This window comes from Musa acuminata, chromosome BXJ1-11 (assembly GCF_036884655.1).
Source record: "Musa acuminata AAA Group cultivar baxijiao chromosome BXJ1-11, Cavendish_Baxijiao_AAA, whole genome shotgun sequence".
Taxonomy (NCBI): domain Eukaryota; kingdom Viridiplantae; phylum Streptophyta; class Magnoliopsida; order Zingiberales; family Musaceae; genus Musa; species Musa acuminata.
The window spans coordinates 6,483,511-6,500,668 of NC_088337.1; the positions used below are offsets into that span (position 1 = coordinate 6,483,511).

Below are 17,158 nucleotides of genomic sequence, written 5' to 3' on the forward strand. Positions count from 1 at the left end.
ACATAGGCTCTTCATTTCGAGAAAGTTCTAAATGCCTGATTAATTTAAATTGATAAATAAGTATTAACGAGTTATTTTGATCAAATTATGGGCTTACAAATAAGTACATAATTATTTTTACTTTTTTTAAAATGAGAAAGAAGTAATATTATGGAAATAGTAGTTTGTAAGCTGGCTAATTACATATTACTTTTTATGTTTTGACCCTATTAGCATCGTAATTTTTATACTTAAAAGAATTATATTATGATCCTTATAATTCTGAAAGTGAAATAAATAATTTCATTTGTCCATATATCATCAATTGTATTAACGGGAAACATAATATGTGGTATCGTATGTTAAATCGATACAAAGATAATATGTAAAAGGATAATTTTAATATCTCTTCTATTTTTAATAGTGTTGAAATTATTTTTTTATCAATAAAATTATTAGAAACGAAATGAATTTTAAAATTATCTATTTGCACTTTAATGTCACAAGTTATATTTTTCATCAATGTAATTGATAATAATAAAAAAATAAAATTATTTATTTTTATTTTTAGAACTATATGGATCTCAATATAAATTATTTAACTACAGAGACCATAATACTAATGTCATATATTGAAATATAAATATAAATCTCAATATAAATTATTTAACTATTATATTCCTTGATTGATACTGTTTGAGGTATGAAAATTAAGAACTTTTGTTTTATTTTCGAATCAATCATCCGACAACAAAGACAAATAATAAAGCACAAAGAATTGAATAGTCTTATGGAAGCACTAAGGGATGATAATGTAGAACATATTTATTCTCCCATGATCACTTCGGAGAGACCCCAACGAAAGAATTAGTAGCAAATACCGACAAATTCCTGTAAGCAACAGCAACGAGGAGGAGGAGCCATCGTTATCCGAATCCGACTTCTCAATCTCTATTCCCCTCCATATCTCCGTTCTCCGCCTCCTTGACGTGGCCGGCAGCCACTATCGCCCCCACATGGCTGACGTTTCCAAAGATGAGCACGAAGACTCCCACCAAGCTGGCCAACAACGCTGCCGCGAACGCCGCCGTGATGCTTCCGGGAGACGTCGTTCCGACCGCGAACCCCGCGCACGCGCCGGCCACCCTCGCCCACGCGAACCACACGGCGATGGCCCCTTCTTTGCCCGCCGGGGAGCAGTCCATCAGCAACGCCCTGCCGAACGCGTACAGGACCCCGTTGGCCGTGCTCTGCAGGAGACACACGAGAATTATGTGGGTCCGCTTCCATCTCTCCTCCCTGAAGGAGAAGCCCAGCCCCGATGTGAACGCCGACATGAAGAACCCCAGCAGTTGCATGCTGACGGCGTCGGCGCGAGCGAAGAGCTGCACAGGGTGCAGCACGGGGAGGGACACGACCGGGAATGTGAAGTAGATCGCCCACAGAGACAGGAGGAGGGGCGGTCCGATGCAAAGGTCGCCGATGACGAATAGCATGCAGCTCGCGAAGACGCACATGCATGCGAACGACGATAAGAACACTCCGGCGAGGCCTCCGATGGCGTGTGGATTCTTGAAGATTGTGAGCAAATGCGCACATCTTGCTAGAGACGTCGGTGTGGTTGGTGTCGAACTCCCGGGCCTGGTTGAGAAGGCGGCGTAGACAATCCCGGTGAGCCATTGGAGGCCGCTGAAGATGGAGACCACCCACAAGCTCGTGAGCTGGTCCGAGCGCCGAAGCATGTGGTAGGTGAAGGCGGCCATGACGGCGGCGCCGAGTGAGCCTGCAGCGGTGCCATGCAAGGAAAGCCAGCTACCGACGGCCTGACGGCGACGGAAGTGGCGCTTTCCCGTGGTGCCACCGGTGAGGTCACGCACCATGAGGCCCAGGTGACGGGCCTGCGCGGCGGTGCCAATGATGCTGGCGACGGCTATGGCGGCGATGTAGAGGGGGAAGAGCCAGTTTGTATTGAAGAAGCCAGTGAGGAGGCAGGAGAAGCCGCCGGCTACGATGGCACCGAGAAGGATCGGCGGCTGGTGATTGCCATGGTCGAGGTGATGCGCTATGAGCATGAGGATGGGGATGGCCACGACGACGCCGACCGCCCATGAGACCGTGGTCCAACTTAGAGGGGAGAACTTGGACCCGTCCACTGCGATCGAACGGTCGACCAGCCTTTGATATCTGTGCAATACCTTGAAACCATGTCAGTCTCGTCATGAGCAGTGCTTAACATGATTCGCGTTAGGAGAAAGAAAGCTCACAGAGTCATCTCCTTCTGCGAGCACGCAACACCACTCGGAGTGTGGGCCGGAGCAGGAGGCAGGTCGAAGGCAGGCCAGGCTCTTTGGGTGATCATGAGAGGGAAGAGCACCGGAACGAGGAACTCGTGCACAAAGTAAGAGCAGAAACCGAAAACGTACCACCCCACCAGCTCCATCTTCTCCGGCGGCGCCTCGACCGGCGTCTGCTCCTTGTGATCATCTGCTACAATCTTCTTCTTCTTCTTCTTCTTCTCAGTCGTCTCCGCATCCTCGCAGCGGCGATCCTCGGCCATGGCCTCACACTTGGCGATCTCCTCGTGGATGTCCGAGGTCTCAGCCATGGGCACGTATCAGTGCTCCGACGAGGAGGAAGGTAAGGATTGTTTGAGAGGAGAACGGGCGTGGCTTTAAAGGAGAAGCGGAGGACGCAGAGCTGCCGACGGTGTGGAGTTCTCGAGGCTGTGAGCAGCTTAGTTTTGGTCGAAGGAGGCATCTCAAAGGGATACTTTCGGGCATCAAGAAGAGGTCTTTTGTAGGTTAGTGCAGGCATGCAGAGAGAGCAAAAAACTGGGAGAGGGACCTTTCATGGCTTTGTACTTTGTACTTTCACCATACAGGCCAGGAAACTGGTTTGCAAGTCAATTGTCTGAACTCATTCTCATATAAACTGGGAGCAAAGCAAAGAACATTCCAGGAATAAAACAAGGTATGATGATGTGTTGAAACTTTCCTTATGTTACAAGCATCATTTGACATATAATATTATTGCAGGTGGTTCATGTCAGGTTTGGGTGATGGATTTACGTTAATAGAATTTATTATCTTTGGTGTTTGATCATCAAGGAGCATTCTTTTTCTTTTAATTTATAGTAATAATGGAGGTATCACCCAATTTTCCCTTAAAAAACAAAGAGAAAGAACAGCTGTTAAACATGACAAGTTCATCACTCTATTAATCAGATATAGGAATGAAAAATTCAAAGTAGATCAGTTGTGTGCACCGATATGATCTGCATCATAGGGGTGGTAAAGTTTGTGATGTTAAAGCAAAGGTGAGAAGATGACAAAAAGCCATCTTTGGTTGATCAACTAAAAAATGTGGCTGTCTGGTTGAAGCAATGAGATATAAACAAAAATTGGTGAGGCTATAGCCAATTGAACTCCCAAATATTGCAACAGGTCATCCCAACCTCTACACACCCACAAAGATGAAATGACAACAAAATGGAGTTGGAGACCCTCATAATTACTTACAAGAACTAAAGGCTCCATTGCACTCAGCAAACATACAAACTATTGCAATGCTTCTGGTGAACCTCAACTTGGAAAAAGGAATGGCAAAAAAGGGCCATAGTTGTGGATCTCACATGTGTCTCCATGACAATGAATCGACAGAGCTTTTAGATTATCATACAAGAAAGAGTTTTGACATATCCAAAGATGCATGCTAAATCACTAGAGCCGAAACAGTTTACCAGCTAACCAGGATCCTACTCTTTACTCCACCGATGTTTAGGAGCCACAGAGGCCAGAAGACATGTTACTGTTCTTTCCAGATACGACCGGTCACTCGCAACTTCAGCTCTTGCCTGTCGCCACCGGAGAAGAAGAGGGCCATGTTCCGGTGGATGATCAACCCATCGTAGCTATCTCGGACCTTCCTGTGATTGTCTCTTATGCTCCTCGGCACTCCTTGCCATATAAGTTTTCGGCCATTGCCACCCACCTCAAGGCTGTAGCTGAAGTTCCTTGCCTCGCTGTCTTCGCCGAGAAATCTTAGGAATGCCATGTAAACTGGAGCCATTCCCAAGAGAAAGGCCTCAAAATGAAGACAAAAATAATGCCCATAACAACTGAAAACCTGCAATTTATATATGCAAGTGTAAGAAATAGGCGACTAAAATGGATCAGGCCCATTAGAAGGAAGACTTGAGCTTAGCTTTGTAAAATAACATATGCACAATATTTAATTAAAGCACTTGCTAGACATCAGCTAATTTTTTTAAAAAATAAACTATATGTTTTAGTGTATATGACAAGAAACCTGCCGCATTACATAACTAGTAATATGTTTTGGTTTTTGAATCCACAAAATTATGAAAGAGTAAACATATAAATACTAGCATCGATACGACTCATTCCAAGATGTTGGTGCTCGTTAGGATTTCATGTCATCGATCTGAAGCTATTTAAGCAACAATATTAGGAGATGGAGACATCAAGAACATATGTTCTGAAAAAAGGGAAGGCTTACGGTCAGCATCCATGTTGCATTTTCGACCTCGTGAGGATTTGGTTTGACATATCTATGGTTAAATGTGCACCCATCATGCATGTCCACTTTGTGATCATTTTTCAGATGGGTAACAAGCATCGGAATGTCACCAGTGACCAGGCATTCTGAACCGGCATAGGGACAATTGTAGGGCCTGAACCTGCATAGCTGCTCGTGTTTCAATTTGCTATAATATGGATGTATTTCTGAGCAACCCAGGTGTTGATATTTGCACGGTAGCTCCAGCGATTCTGCAACCTTCTCAAGAGCCAAGCATCTGATATTTCCCAATTCTTGGCGACAAGTAGGGCAATGATTGTGTACTCTCTGTTTGCAGCTTGAACAAAGAGTGTGACCATTTGGACACTGCAAGGGTGAACAACAGAAGATTTAAAGCCCACACCAGCAAATGACCACACGGCTTGAAGTAGCAATAAGAGAAACAGAGAAATGCATGACCTTACATACAGGATAAGACTGAGATCGAATATACTATGCTACGAAGTAGAGAACTATAACGCCAATCACCTACCAAGGTTGTGTATGATCTCATTGCATTTATGATGGTGATGCACAGTCTATATTAAGAATGAGAAAGGATCTGTCTATCAACAAGTCACGATGACCATCGAGCCTGCTACTCAAGTTTGTGTGTCATTTTTCGGATGGTAAACAGGCATCAGAATGTCATCAGGAACCAGGCATTCTCAACTTGCTGAACAATTCTAGGGCCTGAACCTGCATAACTGCTCAAATTTCAATTTCGGATAATATGGATATATCTTTGATTAACCCAGATTTTGATATTTGCATGGCAGCTCTAGTTATTCTGCATAGCTGCTCATGTTTCTGTCACTCCATCTCTCATCCACCCCCTACCCCACCCCCACCCCCACCAGCCCAAAACACACCCAAAACCACAAAAGGAAAAAATTTCAGGAATTACAGGATGTAGAAATCTAGATAACATATATTTTGATGTGCGTCCTACAATCTCAATTAAGTTTATTACAGTTATGGACCGATTATATAACTTTCTGCTGACAGCTCATGCACCAAGCAAGAAAATTCATCAACTAGTAAGAACAACATAACAGCTAACAGTTGTCATAGGAACAACATAATTACATGCTTTGGTGATGCAACAATGCTATACATCAGCATTTATGATTCGGAAAATTACTCCTCTTTTCTCGCCTCTACCTATCGCCATCAATCGTATTCTGCAAGTGCTAGTCAATGAAAAGAAAGATAAAGTCCAATTGCAGTATCAGAACAGAAAAGATTTATTCTTACAACAGACAGATGGTTTAGTTCCTATTAAACAAATTGAAAATTCATGCAAATGCAAGGACAGCGCGGTGAGCTCACACAAATATAACACCGTATGTCCTGGTTTTTTGGTCATAAGGCAATAATTCATAAGACAGCACAGAGAAAAGAAGCCAAAGAGAAAGCACCTGGTGTATGGGAGGGAACATAGAATTTGTGCAAACTGGGCACTCAAGAAGTTCATGCACGCTACTGCCGGAGGATATGCCCGCCTTAACACCAGAAGAGGCAGAAGACTTGCATGACGGGATGCGATCTGTTTCGGTACCCACAGCGCAGAATTCATCTTCTGTCCATTGGGATTCAGGGATGTCCATAGACACACTGCTTTTAGAAGCCACAGAAACCTGTTTCTAGTCCAACGTCTCACTGCAACCCGTAATTAGCAATGTGGCCCAAAGAGCAAGTTCTCTACTTGGACTATATGCCTGCGATGAGACAATAAAATCTTAACTAATTTGGACCATTTATCTGAGAATTTGTTCTGTCACACACACAACAAGCACACTAAAAAGTACCTCAAGATTACGAGAGAATGTCAAACTTGCCATGTATTGCTCACAGTGACCAATCCATCATGAAAAATAGTAACTAAATAGTCTCAAGGGATAGAAACTTTTTAGAAGTCATAGCAATATATGAAGAAGTTATCGCAAACTCAAAAAGTGAAGTCCGAAAAGGAAAGAATCAGAGGCCAGACAATCTATACAATTAGACAATCTAATTAATCCTTCCGATAATAGAGAAGAAAGAATAGGCCATAATACATCCACGCACAGGAAGGTTAGTGCTACAAGAAGCAATAAGGCTTGTCTCCCTAAATCTACGACAACAACCCGAATCGAACCGACACATCAAATTTTCGCCTACTCAAAGTCTCCAAGAACAGGACAAGCAACAAATCGACTTCGCAGACCAAAACAAATGACATCGGCGTGAAGTTTTCGCCCAACTGACCCCAAGACATAAACCGAATCGCCCTCAAAACAAAGGGGAAAACCAGGGAGGAAGATTGGAGGGAGCGAAAGATCAAACCTTTGGGTCGGAATCAAATCCGGAGAGCTCGACCTAACAAACTGCGACAGATTCCGGGCGACGCCGTGGGAAATCGAAGGGGAGGAAGGCGAGGGGAAAGGGGCAAACAGGACCCACGCGGCGAGGGCAGGACTGCGTACATCTATAGCTTCCAATCTTACTTTAATTGGCATTGCTGGTATTATAGTTATTTATTTCCTGCGGTCTCCGCTTGTCCGTTCTTGGAGCTCCAAAATGGAGCTCTTCCACATATTAATAAGGCAAATTCCTTTTTCATGCAAAGATAAAAATAATATATATATAATTTATTTTTTTCTTATTGCTATTCTTACTATGTGGCAATTAAATTGTTGGGTTGGGTATGCCTTTCCATGTATATGTTGTTGGATGTAATTGGATCTTTATCCAAAACCCCATATAATAATATAATAATTTATATTAGTTACAAAAATATATATAGTTACAAAAATATAAAAATATATACCCTATGTAAAAATAAATACTGTATATGATAAATATATAGTTACAAAAAAAATGAATTTATAATATAATAATTGTTAGTTAATCAAGAAGAATTAAATTAAATTATTATTATTTTTAGTAATATTCTTTTAGGTTTTCTGGTATCCCTCATCACATTCGTCCTCTAGTGCATCTAATATGCACAAAATGTGAGAGAGTTTTAAAGGAGAGAGACAGATATGGGTTGGATTTCTAATCAAGCTAAAATATGGGGAATAGTAAACTCATTCAATCATGATTTCTTACTTAGATAAGTGCATAATAATGAGGGAAAAAATATTTTATTTTCGAATTATCGACTTCCTTTAATACAAATCCAAATGCTAAAGATTCAATTTTTATGTCCAATTTCTTGGATAGAACTCAAGTTTGCAGGAATAATTATTACTGCAAGAGAGTACAAACTGAGGAGATTCCTCAAGCAATCAATTGGGTTCAGTGAATGAACCAACCAACCACATGCAACCCTCAAGCAATGGCACAACAACCACACATGGCGATTCAATGCCCTCAGTGCAAAACCTACACCCCCTTGGAAGACTCTTCTTACACAAACTGTACCCCACATCCCACCTTGTTTTCATTTCACAAGCCTGGCATGATCAAACAGCATATTACATAAATTGTGATGAGTCCATCAGTACATGTTCATGCACACATTGTAACACAACAACAGTCAGAATGACACTTCACCAATGCCTGCAAAATATCGTAACGACACTCAGCTAACAGGCAATTGAATGCTGTTCATCTACCACTGACAAGCTACCATTCGATCCTAAATTCTGCAGTTGAGTGCTGTCCTCGAATGCACGGCCAACAAGTGATGGAAGCACCGCATGTGGAAGCCTCTCGCGACAATGATCCAAGGTCCAGCTAATTGCATGTAATGGGGATTTGAGTGGCAATCCCCATGTCGGAAGGCAAGAGCTCAAGAACAGAAAGGAAATGGAAAATTGTTGGGCAAAGCAAGTATCATCCTCAGGGGAATTGCTGTCGATTATAAGTATCCTCATGCACAAATACTGGGGTCGTCCGACTTTGAGGTGTAGTATGAGGATGACCCAGTGCAATGTCTTGATTTTGTGACGAATTGCAGGGCTGCACATTCTTTAATGACACCGATGAGATGTAATAAACAATCCCAAGAGCAACACTTGCAAGAGATAGTACTGCCCCTCCTGAAAATACTCCAGACTTGACAACGTAGCAGAATTCACCAAAATACATCCTTTCCTGTCCCCATCGGTCGTTTAGGGCAGCACCACTCAACAACAGAACAAAGGCTATTATAAAAGTAACCCTGCATGAATTAAGAAAAGAAGAACAAAGACATCAACTAATACAGAAAACTTAGTAGTAAAAGATCAGTGGTTAAAAGCATGAAGAAACTGATATTTTTACTCCCAGGAAGAAGGCTAATTTATGAACTTGAGAATAAATTAAGATGGTTGAGCTCTTCTATAACATGCAATTTGCACACGGCGCACTGCAATCGTGACGTGACCCTTGTTTTTGTGGATCTATTGTTCTCTGTTTAACCCTGAATTTGGTGCATTATTTCTGCCATTGATAGAATCACCATTTGGGTCCATTTGTTAAAACAACTCAATTTCCTAGTGTAACAAATGAGTATTCGATAGGTTCAATGAAATCCTCTCCATAATTTGCTACAATTCCTAATAGCAGCTTTCTGTGCTCCTAGCCTCAAATATCTATTCCATATTAATGGTTCCTTTGCCATAATAATCTTCTGCTCATGATGCTACAAACCCACCAGGCACATTTTTTAGGGTATCATCCCTTTACCTACTTTGCTTCGTTGGATACACTAACTAGAAAGATATTTGCTGCATTTCAAGTTCCGCATCTGTGAATCATCCACATTTATCTAAGCCAACCAGCAAAAGTATGGAAAGGTGATGCTGCAGGATGCCACCATTGTCTGGTGAGGGTTATCATGAAATCCTCGACACAACATTCTTGATTTTTTCAAAAACTTCATTGAGAAACCAACCATATTTGGTTCTAAGCACAAGCACAAGCCAATTGTAGAACTCTATATGCTACATGTAATTTCCATAACCTTGATGCAACCAACAGTTATTTTTTTCCTTTCTCCCTTCAAGAACAACAGTTCAAATCCAACGATTAATAATTTTCTGCCACAAACTCCAGAGCTCCTAATTCTACCCCTTGGCATCATGTCTGGCCGCTATGAGAAACTAACCTTAAAAGTGATGTGATGAAGTATGACTTGTCGCCTTTTCTTCATCCTTCTATAGAGAGAGAAAAACATGGAGAAGTCAAGTCAACTCTAACTCAACAAAATAATGCACCCTATAATGAAGGCTAGAAAGTGTATCACAAACAAAAGTCAATTACTGAAAAGGAAGTTTCATATTTGATATGGTTTATTGTGTTTCCATATAACAAGTGGTCCAGACTCATGATATTGACATCCAAAGTGAAGAATGTTCCAGGGCTGCTTCAGTGGGTGCCAAAGGCTACGTAAGTTTGAAATTTGCCTTAAGTAAGCATGAAGCTGTTCACAGTACAAAAGGACAAGAAAAGGAAGCTCTGCAAGAGAAACTAGGAACAAGGGTGATAGTTTAGAAGTATTCTGAAAGTCTAGATAGAAATTCTTTGCAATCACTGTTTAGCCCATGTAAGCATCACTAACTTGATGTGTGGTTTCTATTTTATCTCTACTAGCTATTTGATATTTAAGTTCTTTAGACCATAACCACACAAAATCATGTTTGTGGAGCATCAGACTGTTTATCTTCCATCACTTGTGATTGCCCTCGCTCTTAAGATGATAGATATTGGGGCATCAGGATCTATTTTTACAGAACCACACTTCAAACTAAGAATATATCTTCCTGTGGTTTATTGCTATCCAGTCTCTCTGCAATGAGAATATTGGGTCAAATCTTTCCCCTTAGATATGATTTATCTGACAGTGTTGATGGCATCTTTAAGATTTCCATACTTAATGGAAATTATGTAGTTAGATTTACTTCATTTAACATACAGCCTAAAATACTTCACCTATTTTTGTATCAATTGTTATAACATTCAGCCCTTCTATAAGAAAACTCAGCATCTCAGAATGCTTACAAATGCATTTTTTTTCTCTTTTTCTGACAAATGCAAGTTATCATTGGTAATTGAAGAAATTAACTGGCATGTATTGCAATTCTCTTCGCAGTGGTGAACTTCTATTTAATCTGTCTCTTTGTATCAGAAATACTAACATTCATAGCCACATTAACTTATGGTACACTATTTACATGAATAACATATAGCTTGAAGAAGATAGTTTGTCTCATTCTACAGTATCATGAAAAAGCAATGTCAATATTTATTATGAGTAAGAAACTAATTTACCAAAGGCTTGACAATTCTATGTGATATGGATAAATGCACCAAGGCAAAATCAACTTTTAAATCAACTTAAAGGTCAGAAACTCACCAAGAAGCAATAAAAGAGATCAACCCTATTGTCCAGTTTGTGTCTGATGGATTTGGATACTTCTTGCAACATATACACCCAGCTACAGTGTTTATGATGGCCTGAGCTATGATAAGAGCCACTGCTGCTATAAGACCAAGAGCTAATGCTGGGCTCCTTGGGTATCTGCATTCACCTAGCGTTGTTGTTTCCACATCAGAAACCTGAAAACCAGAGGCCATAGGAAAAAACTATTTTATTAAAATGGCAACAGTGCCATTAACACACCAGCTTTGGAATCCAACACATAATATTGATGATTAACATAAAAAATAACCAATTATTTAGATGCCATTATACCTAGTCATATTACAAAACTAAGCCGAATAAATTCAAGAGAGCTAAGTTAATCCGGATAAGGCACGTCATGCTTTAAAATTGCTAGGAAATAGATACTCAACCAATGTCAACAATTAGTCTAAGCCATAGAAAGTAAAAAGAATTGGAATCTCAACATGTATCATCAGTGAAGGCACATATCTTACCTGAAGTAGGGATACAGAGCACAAAGATGCGGTACTCCAAAAATGTAGTAAATTGGAATTCTACAATTAATGAAATATTAGCATGAAATACTAGATTATTTTTTGTTGAAACATGAAAAAGATGATGCTACAAATCATGATCAGTTTTTGACATAGATGGAAGCCTGAGATACAAGGCCTTAAAAGTTTGATAAGCCTGACAATGACAGCAAAATATTATCCATTTCAGCAACTGCAAAATTTTCAAAAGCAAACAATAGGCTCCTGCTGATCGTTTTCATCACTGATTTAGAAAACAATATATGGTGAGTATTGACAAGAACATAGCTTGATACATGATTATTTAAATTCATTAGAAAATCGAGATTAGTTAAGAAAGCTTGAGAGTTAGTAAGAGCAGTATCCACTATCAAATTCATATCATCAAACAAAACCAGGAAAAAGGTTGTTTATTAAATTTGGACTAAACGAAAAGGATCAGTTTCGAAAATATGGAAAATAGTTGTTCATGTTTTGTGTTTATGACACAAAAGTTGTAACTCTGAAGGGGGGAACCCAGTGCATAAGACTCCTATCAATAGATAACAACAAGTTCATAAAGTCCCAATCATTCGGGGTTGATTATATGGATCTTTTACCACCAATACGGGGTCTGAAAATGGTCAACATGCCCAGAACTTTAAATGTGTGTGTGTGTGTGTGTGTGTGTGTGTGTGTGTGTGTGTGTGTGTGTGTGTGTGTGTGTATACATGCCTACAACTTTATATAGTTTTATAAACACTGGTTACAGCCAAATCTCCATTGTTATTGTTCGTGTTTCCACAAAGACAACAGATGCTATAAGCAAAGCTATATTGCTTTGGAAGTTGAACACATGAATGAAGATCATAAGCTCTATCATGATCCAGTTCCAAACAGTATATAGTTCAGTATGGTTGATTTGGTTTCACAAGGGGAATGATTTGGTTAAACTTTTTCTCAAAAATTAACAAACTGTAGATTACGGAGCTGATCCTGTAATTACACGTTAACCAGATGAAGTTAGCCTGTGCTTAGTTCTAGTTAGCCCTTTTCTTGGCAAAGGAGACGATGTTAGGATACATGAGAACAGAATCAGTGAGATAAAATCAGAGGGTAATGATGTTATTCTACATTTTAGGAACACTCAGAACTTACACTTCTGAGGCATGGAAACTTTGAAGTAAACATGTTTAATGATCTCACTCATTCGAACATAGCAAAAGCGACATAAATAAAACATCTGTGTGCGCATGTGTAATCAATCACCAATCTGTGGGATATCTGCACCTGATACGAAAGCTATACCTGCAAATAGCCTTACGAATGGTAGAGATAAAACCAAATTACTGAGGACAAATACTAATGACCTCACACCTCGGCACCCGAAGAAAGGGTAGGCAACCACGAATCTAAAAATGAGACCTTTACTAAAGAAAACAGTAACGGTACCAAGAAGAGGCCCAACTATAAACAAGATCCAGTCTTTGAACCCTACTGCGACAGAGAGGAGAGTGGAGGAAATAGCTGGAGCTGGATCCAAGACAACAAACAGCCTTCTCACGGGACCAAATGCCACGCCTTCCCAGACGGAGAGGACCCGAGGGAAGAAAAATCATCAAAGCCCTACCGTCCAATTGCAGGCCCGGAAGGCAGGAAGAGCAACAGAGCCAAGAAAAGGCAGAGGCCAGTAAGCAAGAACATCAAGAAGCGGAACAATGCCGTGATCAAGATCTCGCCGAGCTCAGAAACGAGAAAAAGACTGGTACAGAAGTGAGTATCAACGGGGATGGCAAACCTTGATCCTTGTGGCCTCTGCGGCGAAGGCGAGAGCAGCAGAGAGAAGGCCAAGAAAGCCCGCGGCTGCGCAGAAAATCATCACCCTCTTCTCCATCCGGCGAACTCGCTCTCTCTCTCTCTCTCTCTCTCTCCTCCCACTCTCGGACCGACTTTTGAGTCCACTGTTTGCCTCGGGCAATGATTTAACGAAGTAATTTTACACATATATCCTTGCAAGTTCAAAATAACGTATTTACCCTTATATATTATAATTGAGTGCAACTATCTATCCAAGTAATAAGATTTTGCACATAAAATGCATGATTAGTTCTGACTATGATTGAAAACATAAGCTATAATAATAATAAATGTATTATATTCTTGATATTATAATAATAATAATAATCATTATTTTTAAAAAAAATAACTAATATCAACTAAAATTTCAATTAATAGTTAAATAACAGTTAACTAATTCGTAGGGTGGGATAGATTTGTTTTAAATTATGCAAAATGCAAATTAAAATATTTATGCATGTAAAAATTTACTGAATGGTAGGATATATATGGAAGGAGGTTTGCCTCTAATAAAATCATGGACTAAGTGGGTAAAGTATATAACTAATCTTTCAAACTCGGAAATAAAATTTCGATCGAACATTTTTTGTTTACCTTTCCTTCTTTTTTTTTTTGTGTTTTAACCCAAAACACGCCTCAAAATTGATGTCACTACAACATACTATCGACAACTTTTTGGTCCAACGAGAATGGCAATAATAAATCATCCCATTCGCTGCAAATTAAATCATAAATCTTATGATTACTGTCGCACCCGTTCCAGGAGTTCAATTTTCCATCCAAATCACAATAACTCAGCAACTAATAATAAGATTCAAAATCTAAGTTGAAGGCAGTCGAAACGCATGATGATATCAATCAGTTATTTCTTTTCTTCCTTTTCTGCCTCCGCTGCCTTCTTCATCCTCACACCAACCTGCCGTTCGTTCATCCTCTCAACGCGAAGCTTGGCATACGCCTTGAATGATTTCATCTCATCCGTAACCTTAACGAGCTCAACCGAAGGCTGCTCACGCACGATGGGGAGGTATGGTCCTTGGACCTGAGTGGCTGTTGCAAGTTCCTCCGGAGAAGAATCTCCAGCCTGAGAACATGAACAATAATGGAATAAGAGGGATTGTTAAACTAGTGAAAGCTTAAGCATAGCCAGCAGTCTTGGCAGAGAGTTTGCGGCGCTTGCCTTGAATTTGCGGGTTCGCCTTGGGAAGATGACGAGCTTGGCTTTGTACGTCTTCAACCTTTGGACATTGGCTTGCAGACCCTCAAGAGATCGATTCTTTCGCCTATGATCAACAGCAATGCCAATTGTTGGAGCAAGTTTCTTCGGAATTCCAGCTGCCTGCATTTGCAAAACAAACAACAGTTATTTGACAAGATGTACATATACATCCAGAAAGAAAACTATATGGTGCAAAATTTCTGGAATAATATATTCTGATTGTCATGCAGCAAGATTATGAGTTTAAACATTGAAATTAAATTTGGTGCCAACTCAGTGCCCCTGAACCTGGCATGAATATGAGACGAAAGGTTTCAAAAGATGCACCAGATTTTATATGAATTTAAAGCTCATCTTTTATCCAAAATCCCAAGCCACAGGACTCCATCAAATCAAGAAAATTTTCATTTATTTTAGCTACTTCTAGAAGAAAAATAACTAAGAAACAAAATTCTTTTAAAAACAATATTTACAACTGTACCAGTTGGAGTAAATTTCACATACAAAGAATCTTTGCAAGTTTTACGCTGTTTGATCAAATATAATATTGCCGAAGGTATAGCATCAAACGGTACTTCCCATTATCCCAAGATTCTCGCACAACAAATAAAGAAAAGACTATCTTAAAAGGAAGATGAAGAATCTTAAATTTGCTTGGTAGTAACCATTACCTCTCATTACGTACTTGCTCCACAAAGCATCTAAAAGTTTTTAAAAAAATGTCTTTATTGGAGAACAGAGAATGAAATGAAAATTTGCACACAAAAATGTTTTGCACCTATGAACATCTTGCTGTATATCATAACCGCAAACTAGAGAGACGGAATCCTTGACTTAAGTCACATGCTTTTTCAAGAACGTTGACCTTCAAACAGTGTATTCATTATTGTTCATAGGAAAGATCATGAGTATCAATAAGATCCTATCAGCAATCTTGTGATCAATGGCTAACGGGAATCTTAACAAGGTGACAGACCAATTTCTTCGATGATAATATTCTGATGTCACTCCTGATAAGATTTTCAATACTTTTATTCTCATCCAATCAACCAAATATGTTTTTGGCCCCTATGGACCTGCTAATAATCACAAAACACATCCTAAGTAGCCAAAAGCACTACTAACCATTTCCAGATCAATCTTCATGTAAAGATTATAAAAAAATGTAAAGGAACTAATGACCATATAGTAACTACTAGATTTCTTGCAAATAGCAGTGATAATTGCAGACCAAAACCTCAAACTAATCAACCCTTTATAATCTTGAAAATTAAGGCTTTTATATAAACTTATTAATTTTGATGACCTCCTAAAAATGAAAATTAATCCTTATTCCATGCATTCTCTTCTATAAGCCTCAAACTAGTCTGTTCCATAACAGCCGATGTATCATCTCTCCACTATCCACACAAACATATGTAAAATGAATAGCATCCAAGAAACATAGGCACACAACACAGAAAACCAAAAATAGGATTAACGCATGAAAAGAAAGAACCAAAATTGTTACCTTCAGTTCCTCGAGAGTAAAACCCCTGCCAGATCTAGATTTCATGTTGTACTTGAGCGTCTGACATTGGACAATGGGACGGAGTGGCCCAGCAGTTGGACGTGGGAAAATCTTCACAGCCTTCTTCTGCCGAGCTGGCTCGCAATAGTGATGACATCATTACCAGCAACATAGAGGGCAATAAAGATAGAACGAGGAACAACAAGTTCAAGGGAATGCCTCCAATCTCAAGGACCGAAATCTACCTACAGCAATAGAAGAAAGATACTAACAGTAAGGAAAGATGCTCACCAATACGTCTCCTTGTCTTGCGCGCAGGCTGGTTGAACCAAGTCTTCACATAATTCTGCCAGTGCTTCTTAAAATGCCCATTTGGCACGACATTGTTATGCTTAACCATGGCTCAACACCTCTATTCAACACAGAAAGAAGAACGACGGATCTAATTAACCCTAACTCAACAGCATCTAAACGCTTAGATCAAATGAAATTTCAAAGCATATGTAAACAAATCTCTCGGTCAAGACAAATAGGGCCAAAAAACAGCCTCATATCTAACTTCTTAGTATGATTCGTCCCAACCCAAAAGAAAAGAACAGATAGATTTCGATGTCAGCGGCGATCGTTAGAGAGAGGCTTACCCTTTCGCCTTCGGCTCCGCCGCAAGGAGTCGCAACTACGCGATAACTGGAGACGCTCTCGCGCGAGGGTTTTATGCTGAAATGGGAGAAGATCCGGAGAACCCTAAATTGGACGGCCGGGATTGTCGGATTAGTGATGGAGACGCGTGTTGAGCTATGTTCGTATCGGGGCTCATATTGGCGTCGATTAGTTCTGCAATTTGGGTTGGGTTCGATCGAATCTCACCTGCCCGACCTGTAATTTTGGGATTTGGTTCGGCCTGGAAAATCCCAACCTGATGACTACTTCGGACCGGCCAACGTCGATCGATGGTGGAGAGAACGATTTCAAACCGAACCCACGATGAACCAATCCGGTCCATCTCGATCAGGTTGGGTTTGACCAGCTTAGACCGGGGAGAAAGAGGACGGTTAATGTATAAAAATAATTCAATCTTCCCCAAACCAAGAAAAGAAAAGGATGAGATAAAATTTTTGAGGACTAATTATAAAATATTCCTTCTA

At 40.0% G+C, this 17,158-nt stretch overlaps 4 protein-coding genes across 5 annotated transcripts; all 4 read right to left on the reverse strand.

The window, feature by feature from the left end:
* Positions 1 to 842: 842 nt before the first annotated feature.
* Positions 843 to 2,419, reverse strand: LOC135596577 (uncharacterized). Its single transcript, XM_065088628.1, has 2 exons — positions 2,244 to 2,419; positions 843 to 2,163 (listed from the first exon to the last, which is right to left on the reverse strand). The coding sequence occupies exons 1-2, from the start codon at positions 2,417 to 2,419 to the stop codon at positions 924 to 926; spliced, it is 1,416 nt and encodes a 471-aa protein (XP_064944700.1). The 3' UTR covers positions 843 to 923.
* Positions 2,420 to 3,613: 1,194 nt separating this feature from the next.
* LOC103970670 (E3 ubiquitin-protein ligase SINAT2) lies at positions 3,614 to 7,044 on the reverse strand. Of its 2 annotated transcripts, none has more exons than XM_009384545.3 (4): positions 6,886 to 7,044; positions 5,979 to 6,278; positions 4,498 to 4,884; positions 3,614 to 4,104 (listed from the first exon to the last, which is right to left on the reverse strand). In XM_009384545.3, the coding sequence occupies exons 2-4, from the start codon at positions 6,165 to 6,167 to the stop codon at positions 3,784 to 3,786; spliced, it is 897 nt and encodes a 298-aa protein (XP_009382820.1). In that variant the 5' UTR covers positions 6,168 to 6,278; positions 6,886 to 7,044; the 3' UTR covers positions 3,614 to 3,783. The 2 variants fall into 2 exon arrangements, with proteins under 2 accessions (XP_009382820.1, XP_018675627.1); XM_018820082.2 differs by lacking the exon at positions 6,886 to 7,044 and adding an exon at positions 6,369 to 6,864.
* A 962-nt stretch (positions 7,045 to 8,006) lies between these two features.
* On the reverse strand, positions 8,007 to 13,382 carry LOC103970671 (protein VASCULATURE COMPLEXITY AND CONNECTIVITY). Its single transcript, XM_009384546.3, has 3 exons — positions 13,226 to 13,382; positions 10,886 to 11,088; positions 8,007 to 8,710 (listed from the first exon to the last, which is right to left on the reverse strand). The coding sequence occupies exons 1-3, from the start codon at positions 13,319 to 13,321 to the stop codon at positions 8,389 to 8,391; spliced, it is 621 nt and encodes a 206-aa protein (XP_009382821.1). The 5' UTR covers positions 13,322 to 13,382; the 3' UTR covers positions 8,007 to 8,388.
* Positions 13,383 to 13,974: 592 nt separating this feature from the next.
* Positions 13,975 to 16,790, reverse strand: LOC135597076 (large ribosomal subunit protein eL13z-like). Its single transcript, XM_065089538.1, has 5 exons — positions 16,655 to 16,790; positions 16,305 to 16,425; positions 16,014 to 16,147; positions 14,465 to 14,623; positions 13,975 to 14,368 (listed from the first exon to the last, which is right to left on the reverse strand). Exons 2-5 carry the CDS (start codon positions 16,411 to 16,413, stop codon positions 14,147 to 14,149), a joined length of 624 nt encoding a protein of 207 aa, XP_064945610.1. The 5' UTR covers positions 16,414 to 16,425; positions 16,655 to 16,790; the 3' UTR covers positions 13,975 to 14,146.
* Positions 16,791 to 17,158: the final 368 nt, after the last annotated feature.